At 35.6% G+C, this 19495-nt stretch overlaps 2 protein-coding genes across 4 annotated transcripts in view; both read right to left on the reverse strand.

The window, feature by feature from the left end:
• Positions 1-63: 63 nt before the first annotated feature.
• LOC136350299 (zinc finger protein 664-like) lies at positions 64-6381 on the reverse strand. The gene is made up of 6 exons (XM_066301820.1): positions 6095-6381; positions 5864-6028; positions 5607-5798; positions 4969-5555; positions 4715-4904; positions 64-693 (listed from the first exon to the last, which is right to left on the reverse strand). The coding sequence occupies exons 2-6, from the start codon at positions 5984-5986 to the stop codon at positions 538-540; spliced, it is 1248 nt and encodes a 415-aa protein (XP_066157917.1). The 5' UTR covers positions 5987-6028; positions 6095-6381; the 3' UTR covers positions 64-537.
• Positions 6382-9331: 2950 nt separating this feature from the next.
• The window catches only part of LOC136350421 (uncharacterized), a 36641-nt gene continuing 26477 nt past the window's right edge, over positions 9332-19495 (reverse strand). For all 3 annotated transcript variants that reach the window (XM_066302080.1, XM_066302079.1, XM_066302078.1), the window contains 5 exons: positions 16685-16852; positions 12453-13428; positions 11145-11713; positions 10193-10325; positions 9332-10120 (listed from right to left, as the gene is read on the reverse strand). In XM_066302080.1, the coding sequence (XP_066158177.1) occupies positions 10078-10120; positions 10193-10325; positions 11145-11713; positions 12453-13428; positions 16685-16850 (1887 nt within the window). In that variant the 5' untranslated portion in view covers positions 16851-16852 and the 3' untranslated portion in view covers positions 9332-10077. The remainder of the gene's footprint in view (positions 10121-10192; positions 10326-11144; positions 11714-12452; positions 13429-16684; positions 16853-19495) is intronic.

Consider the following 19495-nt stretch of genomic DNA (forward strand, 5'->3'; position numbering starts at 1 on the left):
ACGTATTTTCCATGATTAAGGAAAATCGCGTCCATGCCATTTTAAAATAATGAAGCGACAAGCAAGTAAACAATTATCTTTATTTACATATGACCTACTTACAACTATTTAATACTGATCGTAATTATCAGTCAGATACAACGGACAACATCTCCATAAACAAAATAATCAACACCTTCTAGCTATAGTAACTATAAAAGTTTCAAATCAACGTACATCAGTTCTGGATAATATTTATTAAGGATTAAAATCAAGTCATGCGGCTGTATATACTTCATGTACACAGAAGATAATTTGCAATATCGGGGAAAACACATAAGAGTAATTATAGTATAATACTTATTTCACGATCCACTTGAAGTCTGCTTTGGAGATATGGAAACTATATGGTATATACCTCCAATGACTTGATACTACTAAAATTTAAGACTACTTTGAAATTTCACTGATAATAATTTTTTATCCAATTTTTCACGTAGTATTCTACCAAGTTACGGAACTAGTAACTGTAAATAATTGCCAATAAACCTAACAAGCTTATCTCATTATTTTGGCTGCACGTTCCCTGTCACGTTCCACTTCGATTGGATGCATTCGTTTTCTGTGCGAAAAGCAGTTTCCTGAACTCGCAAATGCTTTGGGGCAATAGGGGCATTGGTAGGGCCTTGCCCCTGTATGTTGGTTAATATGAAACTAAAATAGTTAAATTAAAATCATTCTCTTCAGAGGTATGCGCACATCGAGAGCTACAATACAATAGGTACTCGTAGTTCGCAAATTTTCCAAAAATCCAATTTTCAGAAAACTTATCTATGGTTAACAAGCGTAATAAATTAAGAAACTAGTTTATTTACGATTTAGAAGCAAATAAATAGGACTGCAATTACTAAACGCACCAACCCTCGTACCCCACCGTAATATAGAATCAACCAATTCATAAATACCCTCTCAAGGCGCACTTCTTACGAAGATAACATAGACATTCTTAAGAGAACATAGACGTTCATTTAGGGACATCCTGTGAATACCCATATTCAACCATAAGATGTTCTACAAACGTCCTATGGGCATACGGATAGGGATATGGACACATCAGTCGGAGTTTTGTGTTTACGCACAAAAACTGGATTATAAGTTGCTTGTGGATACATATCCTTAGATTTAGAATATGCGCAATTCAGGGAAAATAATTAGAAGAAATGGTTCCAGAGATAGTAATTGCTGTCCATAATTTGTCTTCATAAGGTGATTCATTAACAATGGGACAACCGAAAGCTGGATGGATATATTATGTCAGACGATGACGATTAAATAAAATATGCCTTATCCGAAAGTTAATAGTTTCTGATATACAGGGTATTAAAAGTTAAAATTTTAATTAATTTTTTTACATTATTCTGAAAATATCTATATTAGACACTTAAAAATTTGAAAAGCTATATTTTTTAAGTGACGAGTAATATACGAATTTACAGTTAATAACCTTTTACTCTGTATATCTAACGAGAAGTTGGATTCAAAATCTGAAAAAATAATAATTATCCTATTAATTCTGTATTTTTGTTTCATTTCGATATCTCGAACTATCGAAATCGAATTCGAAATCTATTAAACGAATACTATGTTTAAATTTGTAAATACGAAAAATTAGAAACGAATCAAATCAAATATAGTTTCGTTTTCTAGAACACATAGTTCGTTACTAAAAAAATATAACTTTACAAATTTTCAAGTGTCTAACCTAGACACTTTCAGAATAAACTCAAAGAAATTAATTAAAATTCAAACTTTCAACCTATATATATCCAAAATTAACACCTTTCGGTGAAGGCACATTTTCTCCAATCGTCACCATTTGACATATGTGCCGTGTAGTATCTCTAGTTTTAGAATGTCCCATTGTTAATGAAACACCCTCTATATCTTGGTTCCTGGAAGTTGGATAAGATCCCGGACTAGAAGTAATAAATTCCCATACGATATTTTATATGGTCGATAGGTCTAATAATTTCAATTGGAACTATTGCGTACAGTCATGGTGGTGGTGTTAGTTCAGGAGGGTCACGTTGAATTCATTCTTCTTCTGCAGACAGTTCCACTTGACCGCCGAAGTAGATGTAAATCTACAGCTTCGTTCCTTGCCCGATTGCCTCGTTCGTGTGGCCACCTCATGTAAAGCGAAAACGTTGGTTTGGATTCAGTTACGCAGTTCCCCCGAAGAAAAAAATTCGAAACATTCCTGCGGTCAACTCTTCTGCATATTCCAGCTGCCAATGAATGTATATCAGTCATTCGGGATGGGAAACTGATGTGGAAGGTCCCATAGAAGAAGCTCAACAATCTTATATAGTAGAATAAACGGTTTCTCCTATGCAGGATATCTAATAAATAATCTACCCTCTTTCCAATTTATTTATTTTTGATATTAAAAAGAGGTTAAAACGGGGACCCTTCTTCAGTTTGGGCACTAGAACTTAAAATGGCCTTATTGCCTTCCCTTGTACGTGATATAGACTTCCTTACCCTAAATAGAACTCGCCAATTTTTTTACATTTTTGGATTTCTCGTTAAATTTTATAATCACTTTACGTAAGATGCTTCATCTTCGAAATTTACCGTTTTTGCGTTATTCAGCAAAAGTTGAAAATTTTGATAGCTGCGAAGTCCTATGAATATTGGTGGTATTTCTTAACTGCAATGAATTTTGGAATCGGTCTTTTAGGGCTAAGATAGAACTTAATAAGCTTCATTTTGCCGTACTTGGATTTCAGAAAAAGTCTTCCATAGTTCTCGAAATACGCCTCCGAATTTGTGCGATTTCAAACATCAATAACTTGTTTTTTTCAAACCAAATGTAACAATTTTCTTAACGGCGTCGTCAACGATCGACATAAACCTAGGTGTAAAAGGATCGGGAAATACATACTTATACTTTTTTTTTAGTTGCTTATCAAATTCGAAATTGATTTAGAGGATATCCCATTTCTCTCTTTGGTAATAAACGATATTGCAGGGCATTTTGCCAAATACAAACATTGAAATGTTCACAAAATATATTGTAAAAGTTTTCTAATTACTGTCGTTTTCCGTTTTTTATGAAATATCAAAATTTGGTGACGTCATTGAGCATATTTAGACTTTACTCAGAAAAAGGGTCAATTTACGGGAACTGAGAAATGGCTGGATTTAGGGATAAGGCCATGTTAATAAAAGATAAGAATTTTTGAATTTTGCACACGATGCCGTCGAGAAAATTGAAGCATTCCCTTTGAAATTAACAAGCTATTAATGTTTGAAATCATGTAAATTCTAAGGCATTTTTCGAAGATTGTGGAAGACTTTTTCTCAAATTCAAATATATAAAAGCTCATTAGGTCCTGTCTTAGTCCTGAAAAGTCGATTTCAAAATCTGCAGTCGTTAGAGAACAAAACTGGTTTGCATGTGACCTTGCAAGTGCTAGATGTTTGAAATTTTTCAAAATCAATCGAAAGCGGTAAATTTTAAAGATAAGACAGTTTACATAAACTGACCTCAATATTTAACTAGAAATCCAGAAATGCCAAAAAATTATGGAATTGTATTTAAAATAAGGAAGTTTATGTCACTTACCAGAGGTGGATCATGCGGGGCTAGATAATAACAGCATTTTTAAGTTGCACTTGCAAAATGGACCCCGTTTGAATCTTTTTTCTAGTGTCAAAAATAAGAAAATCAGATGGGGTATAAATTATTAGTGAGACACCCTGTATATGACTCTGTATCTACTGTTTGCAGGTCTCTATCCCACTATGGGAAGATATAGCCTCCATTTTGACTTAGATTGGAAATTCCCGCAACCCTTGCAAGACATTGGACGTTGCTACTGGTGTTTTCTTAAGTGCATCGATGATGACCAGTCAGATTCGGTAGTCTCGCCAATTTTACCGTATAGTAAGTCTGATCTATGCCTAACAGTCAAACCATGAATCTATGAAAACTCTCGGTCTTATTGTCGCAGTAAACACCCAGTGTAGAATGTAAGGTTTCAGGCCCTATATCGTCTCCTTTATACTGTGCAGTTGTCATGCTAGCGCTATTGTCTTATTGCACTAGGTCAGCTTATTGTCGATTGTCATCATATAGAAAAATAGGTCACCAATGTAGCTTAAGCCTTAATAAATCATTATTGTATTTTCTATTGCCGCATTCCTTGTTCGAAGCACTAACGGCAGACTTGAAAGAGTATCATCACCAACCCGTCGTCTGAGTACGCCTACGCTCTGAATCCATTAGTCTAAAGCCTCTTCAAAATACCCTTCATCAGTAAGTACCACAGTCGCGGTGATAAGCAGCTATCTTGTAGACAGCCAATCTTGACACCGACTTCCAATCTGGTGACTTGTCAAAGGTGTACTAAGTTCGCGGTCTCAAAGTCCCGATCTGACCCGTCCCAGTCCATTAGTTGGGATTGGGTGGTGGTACCGGTACCATTGGTTATTGTTGTAAAACTATTTATTTCCCCACAAAGAATATTTCTCACGTGTACCAATTGAAACGTCATAAGCAAAATAATTTTAATTTTAATTGTCTATGTAGATGAAAACCTAATAAATAACTTTGCAAAATATTATTTGTATGTGGAACATGTTTTCACAACATTAAATTTATAATACTTGGAATGGATATATTTTGAAACGTTTGCGGTGTTCTCTTAGAACACATTCAACAACATACCTTTAAGTCCTGGTTTCTCTTGAAAGTCTTGTCACATAATGGACACTTGTGAGGCCGTAAATCACTGTGAGTGATAGAGTGCGCCCTTAACGTACTATTGGTTGGATACACCCTTCCGCACACTTCACAAGGGAATTGAACACCTTGGTGGTACTCCTTGTGTCTAAATAAATTGCACTGAGTCTTGAACCTGCAAATTTTATTGTAGAATGATAAAACCCGCACTTACCCACAAAATAGAAAAGTCGACTTACACTCTCCCACAAATATCGCAACCGTACTGACCCTTAGGCCTGTGAGTCTCCAAATGCACCTTCAAAGCCCCCTTAGAAGTGATATCTTTGGCACAAATAGGGCATTTGTAGATGACCGAGGGCTCCTCTTTTTCTGTGTGTTCCTGCGTTTCCCCATTTTGAGCGTCGTCTTCTTTCTTCTCCAATTGCGTGTTGTTAACGAACACCGTAGCTAAATTCGTTTGAAATTTATTGAGACTAAAACTAAGAATCCTTTTGGTGTATGTAGCTGAATGGATGTACATATGCTGCTGCAGAGCATTATTACTAGAGAAGCTCCTTTTACACACTGAGCAAAGGTAGATAATGCAAGTATTCTCGGAGTTATCACTCTCAGATGAGCCAGACTCTTGTAAACCCGATTGGCCCTCAGGGTCTTCATCCGATTCTTCGTCTTCTTCGTGAGCTGGATCTTCAGGCATCAGTTCAGAATCAGTCTCAGGCTCGCTTTCTTCTAAGCAACATTGAAGAACTGACATCGGGTCCACTCGGACTTCCATTTCAGTCTCTTCTGGCTCGTTTAAGGGTGAGTCTTTGTCCTCGGTGATCTGTTAAGTTAGAAGTTGCCTAAACATGCGGAGAAATTTTTTATGCATTACCTTGGTTAAATATGTGTGCAATAAAGATACGTTGTCGGTTTTAGTCGGTTCGGGGCTGACTGGTGTGGATAGCACACATCTCGTCATTTTTTCCTGATTTTTTAAAGCCATTGTAGCAAAAGAATGAAACCCGTTAATTTTCACTATGCAGTCTTCACATATCATTTTTGGCAATTTGTCTTCTAAGTTAACCTGCACAAGAAAAAACATGTCGGACAGTTGTCCACCAGGCGCATTAAAACGAAAACGGTCCTTACTGAGACAGAGAGATATTTCCTAATTTTGGCATGTAAAAACGCCTGTTTGGCCTCCTCACTGAATAGAAAAACACCGCACTTAACTTCGATTGAGCATATTCTACACCATTTTTCAATATCCATTTTCGTTTATTACTACATTGAACACAAACTATCCTCCCAGAACTGTAAAAGTGTGGCAGTTACATCGGGGCTTTAATTAGATATACAGAATATAAAAAAGAACTATACCGTCCTTTAATAGAGATCATTGCGCACACACTCAATAGGTACATTTCATGAAAATTCTGTGCTTTTAAAAAACGTAAATCATTCGGCTGCATGTCCATTTCCGATCGAGGAATTTATCCTTATCTGGGATTTACACCGGAAATCCTCACAGGATGATGGAAGTTCGATCTTTGGCGAGTACTTTGGGACACTTTTTTGAACCGACAGTAATTGCGACAATGCCTAATAAATTTACGATTGACAGACGTCAAAAAACACGTGTACATTCTTCGCGCCATTGTGCGGTTCCAAGCGCGGACGCAGACAACTCGTAATTTTGAAAGGCGGTACAGCGATTGCCTTTTAAAATCAATATTACCAGCAAAACTAGGGGTTGTGTCAGTGACGCAAGGGCTGCATTATCGTCTATTTTCCCTAATCAATACTGCTAGATACAACGATCCTGCAGTAACGACTCTGGCCGCGACCCCCTGCGATGAGCTTATAGGATCCTGATACTCATTTTGCGTGATGCGCCTGCTTCATTCCCGTTTCTTACTCATTAGGGAAGTTGGAAAGAGTTTCGCAACTTCGCTGATGACATATGAGAAGAACCATTAGAATTGAATGTCTGTCCGTTTTAAAAGACACTGCTCTCTTGATTTCCTTTCGAAATAAAAACCGCCCTAACGCGTGCCAAACGAAGTTAATAAAATATTCTTTTAGGGACTACCGAATATGAATGTCTTAAGTTTTCAGACTGAAAGACACTTCAGTCTGGACTACTTGTCTGTCCTTCTACTGCACTTCTACTGCACTTTGTGACGCTAACTTAATACGAGGATAGTCCCAAAAGTACCCACCCCAACACTTAAAGAAAAAACAATTTGGGAAAATATTACATTATTTCTTAATTCCTTTGATATTGACATGCCTCTCTCAGCGATATATCCTGTTTATGGTAAGAAGCATCAGATGTTCCAAAATAATTATCAACCTTGGCACCACCTCTTCATTATTGGCAGATCTCTTTCTACCGAGCCAGTTTTTCAAATTTAGAAATAAAAAATAATCTGACAGGACTAAATCTGGCTGACAGAGTGGGTGAGGACAAATCCAGTTGAATAATTTTACGAATCGCGATGACAGAAATCTGGACTGGTGCGTTGTCTTGATGAAACAAGACTTTTTTCTTCGCCAAATGCTTTCGCGTTTTTGGATTCCTTCACTTCAACGCTACAATCAATTTGTACAATATTCTCCGTTTATTGTTTCTCCTGTAGGGAGATGATCAATAAAAATGCATAAGAAAACTATCGCCATCATCTTTCCTGCAATGCAACGATTTTCGCATTTTTGGAGTCGATTCTTCCGTTTGAGTTCATTCTTTTGTTTACCCTTTCGTCTCTGATGTAAAATGATCATCCCATGTTTCGTCCATGATTATGAAGCGACGTAATAACTCTACCTCATTCCTGTGAAACTTTCCCAAATACTCTCTTGCAACATCCTCACGACGCTGCTTTTGTTCAATTGTAAATAATAGCGGAACCCATCTTACGCACAGCTTGATGAATGTTCAATGTGACTACCGTCTATACACTTTATATTTTATATGAGTTAAGTTTCAAAATCGTATTTGTAATAAAATCAAAAATAACTTAATTTAAATTTTGTATGTACTGTTCAATTTTATCTCAGGTTTCATTTAGGTCTGCATTAATATCGTTATAAAGTTCAGTTTTTAAGTAGTCTCATAAAAAAACTATATGAGATATGGCTGGCCTAACAGGACGCCCCATTTTTTCAATACTTTATTTAAATTGAATATCAAAAACTACTGAAGCAAATCGTAACATATTACAGATTTTTGAAAATCCAAAAATCGGTAGAATTCAAATATACTTTAATATATAGAGGGTATCACTTAAAAAAACTTAACTTTGATTGATTTTTTCTAATATCTTGTCATAAAAATATACGTCAATATATAAAACTTGTACTCGTATATAAACAACTTTTTTCTAGCTTTAACAATAAACACGCAATAACTTGTCAAATCATAAACATTTACCCTTTACAGTACTTTTTGAAAAGACTGTTATGTATGCTAACTCGCGCAATTTTATCCAACGGTGTTCCAGTACAGTTTTATGGATATTCACCACAATATCTAGAGTAGTCAAATCTGGAGTGTCATGAGGTCGACCGCTTCGAAGTTCGTCTTGACACCTGTTACGACTGCATTGAGACTCTACCACTCAATATTTTACAGTTTTTAACAAAGAACCATATTCTCCCAGAGTAGAAATTAACTCCGCTTTGGTGTTGGATGGACAAAGACGTTTCAAATGGAAGTATTTAATAACGTATCAATGGCCAGTTGTTTCCCTGTTCACAAAACCTCTAAAAGCATTCACTTAAACGGTTCCAAAACAATGCCCTCAAACATTAGATATAACCTTTCTAAGGTTACGTCTTTGTAATATAAGCAATTAAAAAAAAATCATCATCATATGTCAAGTCATGTACTTCGGGGACTATCCTCGTAGCTATATTTTCAGATGCCGTTTTTATTGAATATTTTCAAAGGGAAGTGTCCAGAATAGAAAGGACGTTTCCACCATATTGGTACAAACAGGACGTCCGAAAAGTAATAACCGGAATAACTATGGGATGCTAGAGAGTAAAAAATAAACCAATTCGGCTGAAATTACTCTATACAAAAATGTTTCCATTTTACAGGGTATCAATTGTCACAGTTTTTGACTTTAAAACTTGAAACTGCTCCTAAGAGATTTTGGGAGCGTTAAATTCACTTAAAATACATGCGTTTGTTAATGAACAGGGCAAAAAATACTTAAATCTCTTGTAGAGTAAAAATACGCAATTTTGTATAAGGTATATTTAGCTCAATCGCTCTACTAGCACCCCGTACTCCTTTATACCGACGTATAGGAGATAGCCTGCAGATAATACCCAGGCCGATACTTATAATAAGTTTTGCTGTTTTCACATCACTCCGAATGGGTAATTTTGTCAATCATATTTTCAGAAAAATTGAAATAGTGTCTTTCAGTCTGATTATCAGACCTCTTATTGTATTTATACTCACCATATCATGCCAATTCTTGCCAACTTCTATTATAAATCAAAGCCGTCTTCTGCCACTGCCACCGTAAAAAAAAACTATCTCCCAGCTTATACTTTAAGGGTTAATTCAATCAAACACACCCCCTATTCTTAATATTTATTGAATAACATATTATCATGTATAACATACACGGACATAATTCAAGTAAATAATAATAATTATAATACAAATGTACAGATTAAGCAATGTAATCGCCTTAATGGTATTCAGTTCCAAACAATGCTAGATCATTTTTTCGCTATTTAAAATTAAACATAGCATGTACTAAGTAGTATACAAGGTGATTTAAAATTCAGTACAAAGAAATGAACAGCGCATTTTCAAGGTCAAAATAAGACTTTCTGTCTTTTAAAAGTAGATCCTCAAAGGCTTAGTTTTCAATATACAGGACGTTAAAGTATTATCATCATCAAAATTCATGGTCCGCTATGACGTCGTTGTTTGACACTCCTACGCGTTTTCTGTCAAATTTGTTGAAATCTGAGATTATCAGAAAAAATGCAGGCAGAGAACAGATTTTTACGAAAAAAAATAATAAAAAATATCCGAATTTATGGAAATTTAACAATAATGTTATCGAAACTATTTTGAGCTATTAAAAACGAGACGAAACGTATTAACCTCCATTTGAATCAAATTTGATAGAAAACGCGTAGATTTGTGAAACTAGACCGTCATAGTCTACTATGAATTTTGATGGTGACAATATTTTAACACCCTGTATATCGAAAACTAAGCGTTTGCTAGCCCACATTTAAAGGAGACAAAGTCTTATTTTGACCTCAAAGCTACGCGCCTAAATTCTTTGCACTGAATTTTGAATCACCCTGTATAATAGCATAAATTGGACCTAACTAGGCTTCGTAATGTTGCTGCAGGATTTAGATTTGCATCTGCAAATAAAATAACAAATGAAATAACTCAGCCATAATACTGATTAGCAACTGGCTTCAGTTTTCACTTACGAGTTTTTGCTCCTCTTTCTTCTACAAATATGCAGCGTTATAGGTCCGCTTTTAACACTCTTGAAAAGTAGAACTGCCTCAGCATGAGATATATCATGACACACTTGGCCATTGACTGCTAAAATCTCATCTCCTGGAAACGGAATTTATTGTAGCAATTTGGTCAGTACAGATACCTAGTACATGTAAAGTCATAATTACGGCTTCGTGAAATATAATGGTATTGTTGCAATTTGAAATTTTGCAGTTCACAAAGCAATTCGTTTTTAATTAATAAAAATAGTTTAACATCTAAAGCCCCATCAACGCTAATTGCCTCTTGCAATTGTTAACGTTTCATGTTGGCACTAAGCGCTAATGGTGTTCTCTATATAAGAATAATTATTAAATAAGCCATTTCCTTAGCCGATTATGTAAATAGCCAATTTCGTTCAAAAAGGTGCACCTTAGCAAGTATGTTTATACATCTTATACACATGGTCCAGAAGCAAGTCTGGTATTCAATTTCTGTTGCGTTTATCATCTTTCAAGTCGAATAATACCGAGAAATTTCCGTGCCAGGATGAAATAAAGAACCAAAAAGTGTCACGTTTCACGATTTTTTAGTCCATCGATCATGTAAAGTGTTGATTAAATGTTTCCTGTTGAAAGTTATTGGGTTAAACTAATCGGATATCATTAAGTGAATTGAAGCTTGATTTACAGGCAGACTGGTAAAGTGAGAACAAAGCCACAGCTACTTGTTATGAACAGTTAACCAGTGTTGGTTTAGTTATAAAGTGGTCGACATTGGATATACATATATGCAGGTATGTATAAGTAATAAGGGATATCAGGCAATAAAGTCTGCTAAACAGACCAGAGGATGACCATTATAAAATGTATAAGTGCGCCTTGTGTTATCAATGTTTTTGCCCTTGGCGAATATTTAATAATTTATGAACGCACTCACCGGCTTTGAGTCTGCCATCCTCAGCAGCTTGTCCGTTCACCATAATGGTCTTAATGAAAATCCCCAAGGCACCTTTGGGAGAATCCCTCCCTCCCACTATGGTGAACCCCAAAGACTTCTTCCCAACACCCTTCTCCAGGGTCACGGTATGGAAAGTGCAAACTCCTGAAGCAGGTCTTCGAGGCAAAGTGCAGAAACTCGAGGCTGAACCTGAGTCTAAGAATGACTTCGGCTCCGTACTCTCCGACAGAGGACTCGGAGGAGGAGAGACACTGTCGTTCCTAGAAGAGGAGGAGCTTTTCCTCAGCATCCTAGTGTAACTTCCATGAATCGAGTTTTTTTGGAAATGTCTCTTGTTAAGGGGGCTGGGTGTGCTTAATGGAGGTCCGCCCAATGAATGCCTGTTGAAATCGAAGTCTACAGAAGTTTCTTTCATGCAGCGTACGATGACCATCTCAACATGGAGCTCCGAATTGTTGAGAATTAACTTGGCCTCAGTGATCGTTAGCCCTGCTAGGGGGGTTCCGTTGATACTCACTATTTCGTCTCCTTCCTGCAAGGACCCATTCCTGCAAAAGTTTTTACGTGAAAGTGTGAATTACTCGAATAGAATATACGCAAAAATCGCTCAAAATTCTCATGGGAATCACGCCGTCATATTAACGAGTTCAAGCCTTTTATTACTGATAACTGATTAAGTTTTACAGCAAATCCCTAATGAGCTCCTAGTTTGTATCTTGTCATGAAATGTATTGCCTTTTAGGATCTTGCATGCAAAGACACATGCGCTCACCAAATGAGTTATTATAGTTCTAGGAACTTCAAATCTTAATATATGCCGTATTTTGAAATCATACTCGAGGATGTACAGCATTATAGCCAGTGAGGAAATTAATTAAAAGATGCATCCTCTCCCGGAAAGAGAGACCAAGAAGCAGCTCGTCAGTCAACCGTTAGTTGTATGAGAGTAGCAAAAAATAATTATATACATTTGCATCTCATTTTTTCCGTACAGCTTACAAATAATAGGCTGTAGACTTACGTAAATTCGCTATAAGTGCTCTTCTCTGAGATAACTTAAAATGAATATATTCCAACGACCAACGACACCATCCGCACCATCATAAACTTCTTTCTATACGCCACGCTAGCACGATAATATTTTATTATTTGCAAGTAATTAATAATTAGAGTTCGGCCTTGATTTTATCACCGGATTTTGCTCGATAGAACATGCTACAAAAAATATGGCGATAATTAAAAGCAATTTACATACTGATTTCCGAAAATAAACGCAAGGGAACTTACTTCGAAGTTAAACTCTCAGGCACGATTCTCCCAACCATGTAGCCTTGGGAAATTTGTTTGCTCTTCGTTATAAAAATTCCAAGCTCCTCTTCCGGAAATGTTTTACTGAACTTAACAATGGTCACATTCTTGCTATAGTTCGAGGAATAGATGCCGTCAGTCGAATTCGTCTTGGCTTGTAATCCTATCGAGTAGCTCCTATTTAGGTTTTGACTAGCAGAATTTGCGGCAGTGCCATCGATGTCTATATCTTTGATCTCGGTCAGTGATAAAGGGGAGAGAGAGCTGAAGGGACCCTCGAAGTTGGATGCGAAAGAGTCGTTCACTAGAATGCCACTATCCGAATCTTCGTTGTCCCCCGAAAGCAATCGATCCTCCTCCTCATTTGTGTTCACTTCATGATATATCAAACTATGAGTCTGCCGAAAGGTTTCCAAATCAGGCAGGGCGCCATAGGAAAAGCTGCGCTTTTTCACTGCTTTTTTCCTCAGCTTCTGGCCGTCACTCTCCGAATTTTTGTATAGTCTATTGAACAGTCTATTGGAGTTTTGAAAGTATTTCTCCGACATGGCGCGCAGCTTTGCAGTAAAACACAAAGACTTAAAAGCACTATCACAAGGGGTAGTATCACTAATATTGGAATCGTCCTCTAGATTTTCGCTTAAACTAAACGTAGGAGAATCTTTGGAACATGAAGGGTCAACGTCTATATTCGAAGAGGGATTTTCGCTCGTCACCGTGGATGCGTTTGAATTGGACCTAAAGCAGGACAGGCGAGTGTGCTTCACCCTGTCTAGAAGCGGATTTCTCTTTTCAGGTGTGCAATTAAACACTCCACTAGAACCAATAAATCTTGGCTGGCTTTTATGTCTTCGTTTCTCAGACTTTTCTAGTATGATAACGCTGTCTTCCACGCTATAGAAGTTTGTGTCGCTCTTGCTGTAGTGTCTTCTTGCCCACGATGAGGAGGTCATATCTACACAAAAAATAACACTATGCTATAATCAGAAACTCTTTTTTTCCGTCAAGCAGGGAACCCGAGGGAGAAAACATAATTCGAATACGCTGAATCCAATGGTGCTAACGATTTTTCTAGGTTAGCTCTTGTTTTCGAGATATTTGAAAATCAAATTTTGGGTTCCAAAGACGCAAAAAAACCTTCTTTTGTCATTTTTCTATCGAAGATTGGTCGAGTGAACGTCGTATCGAAAAATATACATCTAACAGAAACTATATGGAGAAAAATGATTTCGGTTCACCCGGTTTTGAAGGTAAGTTTAGATCATTTAATAACATTCTAATACTGAGGCAGTGAAAAGTAGCGAAAATGTCTTAGTTTACCATTACTGTCAAACTTCATGTCTATATTTAACATTTTATAATAGCTTTGAGATTTCTTATTAAAGTCACGTTGTTGAATAGTTCAAAATAAATACAAGGTGTCCCAAAAAATGCATGTCAGAAATGGTGTAATGAGATTATTTGAGTCAGTAGATTAAAATTTGATTCAAGAATTATTTGAAAAAACCATCTCGTTTAGACGCAATTGACGGTCAAAATTCTAAAGAAAAAACAAACCTGCTTTTGCTATATCTGGAAAAGGCATCAATGGATTTCATTGACCCCATTATGCATTTATTTATTAGTTATATCATGTAACTTTAATGTCTATTCGCAATGTACAAATAGTAAGTTCTTAGCTATCTTCGTACAAAAATTACCAGAACTTTTCACTGAATAGCTGCATCATACTGACTTTTTCCTGATGATACATTAGCTCTTTCTCCAACTGTTCTATCTCGTGGAATTTCTCATAAGGTTAACATTTCATGGTAAAAAATTTTTTTTTTTTCTTTAGTGCAGAAAACCAATTTTTAATCACTTTGATGCTCGTCGATACATCTAGATGTGAACACGAATGATACTTATGAAAAATTTCATAAAAATTTATCAACATTTTTTGAGACGTCTTTTGAGCTCAAGAATGGTGTTCTTTGATGAAAAAATGACCGATACGGTTAAAATTATTCGTTTTTCCCTTTTTGATATATGGTTCTCGTGTAAAGGTCTAACCACTCGCGCAAATGTTTGGTAATCGGGTTTCCGACGATTCGGGAAGCGCACCGCATGAACCGTAATACAAGATGTCAGATTATCTTCATAAAAATGATTAATTTTAACTATGTCCGCCATTTCTTCATGAGAAAACGTCATTATTGATCTCAAGAGAAACTTCAATAAATGTTGGTAAATTTTCATAACATTTTTCATAAGTGGCATAAGCCTTCCCATCGACTAGTATCGATAATTATCGATGTAATAACAAATTGATATTTTGTATGAGAAAAGAAAAAAAATTTTTTTAGGCGTGAAATGTTAACTATACGAGAAATTTTCAACAGATAAAAAAGTTGAAGAAAGGACGAATGTATCGCTAGAAAAGAATCAATACAATGCAGCTATCTAGAGAAAAGTTTTAACCATTTTTGTATGAAGGTAGCTCAAAACTTACCAGTTACACATTGCAAATAGACATGCATGTTACATGAAAATAATCTCTTTACTCATGAATAAATGCACGATGGATTTCATTGAAAGGCAGTGAAGCATTCTCCAGATATAGCAAAGAAATTTTTTTTGTTTAAAAACTTTGAACGTCAATAAACCAGATAATTTAAAAAAATATTTTTTTGTACCAAACTTAATGTATTGACTTAAATAATTTCATGATACCATTTTGACATGTATTTTTGGAACATCCTGTATATACAAGGTATTTTAAATTCGACCATCACCATTGGGATCTCGGAAACTACAGGGAATACGAAAAACCCTCACTGAAGGCGAAATTGCATAATTTAGCGCTTAACTAAATGCCGTTTTCAAAATTTTGAAATTTTCGAGTGCTTCCAAAGATATCCGAAAAGAACTAAGAATTGGAGATTTCATTTTCATTTTTTTAACGTTATTTGAGAAGGAAGGCCAAAACCAGAAGAACATTTTCAAATTTGCCATCCAACTATATTTCTGCTTAAAAATCCAATGGAGCGCTGATAAAAAAATTAAATTGACGATGATAATCGAAAGACGAAACGTCGGGTGACAAATCTGATCGAACGTCATTGTCTAGTTGAGAAAAAGTGACATCACAAGGCCTCCTTTCACCGCCCCTCCTTCACCACACTGATCAAATAACACTAAAAAAATAATAACGAAATTTCCAATTTTTAGTTTTTTTCGGCTAATTTCAGAAGTACTTGGAAAGTCCAAATTTTGAATTCGGCATTTGATCAAGTGCTAAATTTCATAAATTTTACTACCATTTAAAATTCTTCATGTCTCCTCTAGTTTCCAAGATCTCATTAGTGGGAGTCGAATATGAAATGCCCTGTACGTAAAAAAAGTAAATATAAATAGAATGAAAATAAAAGAAGGTAGACGTTTGAATCTGAATGATGATCAATTCATATTTCATTTTGTATTATGGTAATTTTATAGGAATACTTAATAGGCCGGATATTTGTCTTTTGATGCGGGATGAACCATTTGACAATATACTCAGCGATATGGAGCTTGTGGCATGGGATTGTGTGAAAGTGGTTATTAAAATTATTCTTTGAAATCATCGCTCAGAAAATTGGCGAATGCTAATTGAAGACATGCTCACTGCTTTTCAATAACTTAATATTAGAATGCCATTAAAAATTTACGTACATATAGAGAAATTCACTGAACAATCACCAGCTAAAACCCGTGAGCATGGGCACCTTCATCAGGTTATAAGACTTGAACATTGGTACAGCAGTAAAAAGCTACATTCTCTTTTTGGGGATTTTTTTTAGAATTTACAAGAGGAAGAACAGGATATTTAAAAATTGATAAGGACGATAGATGAAAATTGAAAAAAAAACTAAGAAAAAAGTTTGAAAAAATGCTGAAAACCTATCTGAAAGCCATGCGAACCGAATTAATTATTCTTCAAATAGTTTCTATTAGATGAATATTTGTCGATACGACGTTTATTCGATCAATTTTCATCTATTCAAATTCAATAAACGATTGATAACGTTTTCTTGGGTCCTTGCAACCAAAAATTTAAATATCAAATATCTCGAAAACAAGAGCTAACCTAGAAGAACGGTTGACACCATGCGGGTGTCCCGCTTGACGGATTCTGCAACTGCCCCGATGTAATTACAATCGAGAATAATCGTTAAGATAAACGCATCTACCTATTCTTGACCGGTGTCTGGCTTGTTCTCTGGGGGTCTTAAGCATCTCCAGCTCAGCGGAATCGGATGAAGAATTGAAAACGAAGACATCAGGGGAGTCCGAGTTCCTCAGAGGTGACAAGCTCAAGAGACGAGGAGGCTGGTCCTGCTTTCTGAACCACTTCATTCCTGAAAAAGTATTAGATATAAAGGGAACAGTTTGGAAAGATTCATGTCATTCTCGAGACAATAGTTGCTGTAATGTACTCATTGTGTGTGTATCCATTATATTAGTGGTACCGCACGCCCAATGCAACTTTGTTGAACAATGTTATTAGCTGTCCATTCAGCCTGTGTCATTGTTACTAAATATAGGTAATTTTTTTAACACTTTAAGTGTCAAAGGCCTGATCCTAACAAATTTGGTTCCGCGAAATTCTCCAGCCTGCACCTTACATGTAAGATAACATCTACCTTTACTATATGTTAACAAATTACGCATTCAGCGGACTCAAAAAAGAACAACCACTCAGTGGCCTTATAATAAATTGTCCGATTTTTAAATTCCACTGCAGTTACGCACATTAACATTCTGGAAATACCTCGCAGAGATTCTGAGCTTCTTGGTATACTAAGAATTTTTAAAACATAATAAATATGCCAAAATGCACTGGTTTTAAGATAGATAAAAGAGATCGGGTCAGGTAGTTATACTAATTAGGATTTTTCAAGGCGACCGTATTCTTTGATTCAATCTGTGGCCTTTGTTGGGATCAATAAATAAAAAATCCCGTTTACGGCATTTTCTTGCCGCAACTGGTAAATGCTCAGCATAAGAGAAAACTGTGTTAGTTTGTCAATAATTTTACCAAAGATGTCAATCTGGGTTAATTGTACCATGACGAATGTGACGATTTGCAGAGAAAACTAAACTTACTATCGGGTTTTCGTTTTTATATATAAATTACTGTCATGAAACATCTTTTCTCCATGGATATGCAGGTACGTAAAATGTATCATACATAATGAGCAACAGAAGCAATGTTATGTTATACTGGTTGTTTGTGCATTAACAATTAGAATGTGTAAGTGCATGTTGTTTGAATCGTACGAGCATACATTATGACTGAAAATTACATGTTTAAAATTAATCAGAAGCACACAACTTTTTAAAATCTACACGCAAACATTTTGCAAGTTCTTGCATATTTCACAAAGTAAATGAAAGAAAACTTATTCCACTAAAAATTATAACTTTATTAAATTATGTATTACGCATTTTGTTCGATAACATTTTGAGACAATTTCATGATCTGGCCTTCGCAAGAATTAAGATTATTTTCAGGCAGAAAACTGGAGTAAATACGTTTTTACATCTTAGCCAGTCGCCTAGGTTTTTCCATTAAGAGCATCGTGAAGTAATCGAAACAGATGAGATTTCGACGATGCTACGTCTGGAGAATCGGCTGGATGTGGAAAAACGTCTTATCTAAATTGTAGCAATTTAGAATGGATGAACCACAACACCTTTACAAGTTATCAATTCTGGGTGCTTGTTCCCGATTCCGCTATCATTTTATCCAATTGACGGCGATACATATTCAAACCAGTTGTTTAGTTCCTTCGAAGGAGTTCAAAATGCACCACACCTTTGCAGTACCATCACACGGATAACATAACTTTTCTTTGGCGAATATCTGGTGAATATTGAAGTGTTTTAAGCTGGCTCATTACGCTACCTGTTATCATATCTTTGCAAAACGAGCCAATTTTTTCTCTTTTAAAATGTACCTCGAGTTCATGGGGTATCAATGCATCGAGTTTGCTGACGTATCCAATTTGTTTGAAATGCTTCCCAACGCTAGATTTCGATACGTTTAGACTGTCAGTAATCTCCCATATCGATCATCGCCGATTTAATCCCATAAAATCTTTAATTTTTCTTCATCGAATTCACTATACACACGACATAACGTTTTCTAAATTTGTGTTGCGTTTTTTTCTTTACGGATGTAATATAACAAAATATACCGAAAATGTTCATTATTGTTTTCCAGTTTTGAATCGAAAGTAAATAAACAATTTCAGCAACCGCTTTAAGAGTGGACATGCAAGATCACGTCCTCCCTTGAATACTGCGCGGCTATAAATTTTACCCTTCTCCCGGTTATCTTTTTAGCGAATTATTATCATTCTTTAATTTCAAAGCAACATTAAATAAGAAAAATTATATCCTTTTGTCATTTGTTTATTTTTTTAAATGTCGCTTACACCACCGGTAATGCAAAATAGCTGATTTTTTAAATTGAAACACCAGTCAAGTGATGCCTCAAATTAGAGGTATTCCAAAACTTCATTCAATGGTGTATTGCGATTTAAAATCTGTTGAACGATTTGAACTGCTTTGTTCGATGTAAATATCTCTAATACGGTTACAATTAAAGGAATGAAATTGTTACAATATTTAGATAAATTTTTTGAGAACTTCGTAGCGGTGTTGCCAGTTTTCTGGCTGTCCTTACTTTTGGTGATAAATTGTTAAACATTTGAATTCGGTACAAGCATAACAGCAAATATTTACGTTTTTAAAATAGTCATGGAATTTCTTTTTTAGGCATGTATTATATTATTTGGTGTTTTCTTCAAAAGCTCTATGAGTTATAGCGATTGAAGCATTTCTTAATAAATCGGCTACAATTTTAACTTAAAACAATGGTGCACAATAAATATATATGTAGATGCTATGAAATTTAAAGTTTCACGACTTAAAAATATTTTTGACGATTTCATAGAATTTATTTATTTATTGTGTACTATTGGTATGAGACAAGA

This window comes from Euwallacea fornicatus, chromosome 3 (genome assembly GCF_040115645.1).
Source record: "Euwallacea fornicatus isolate EFF26 chromosome 3, ASM4011564v1, whole genome shotgun sequence".
NCBI lineage: Eukaryota > Metazoa > Arthropoda > Insecta > Coleoptera > Curculionidae > Euwallacea > Euwallacea fornicatus.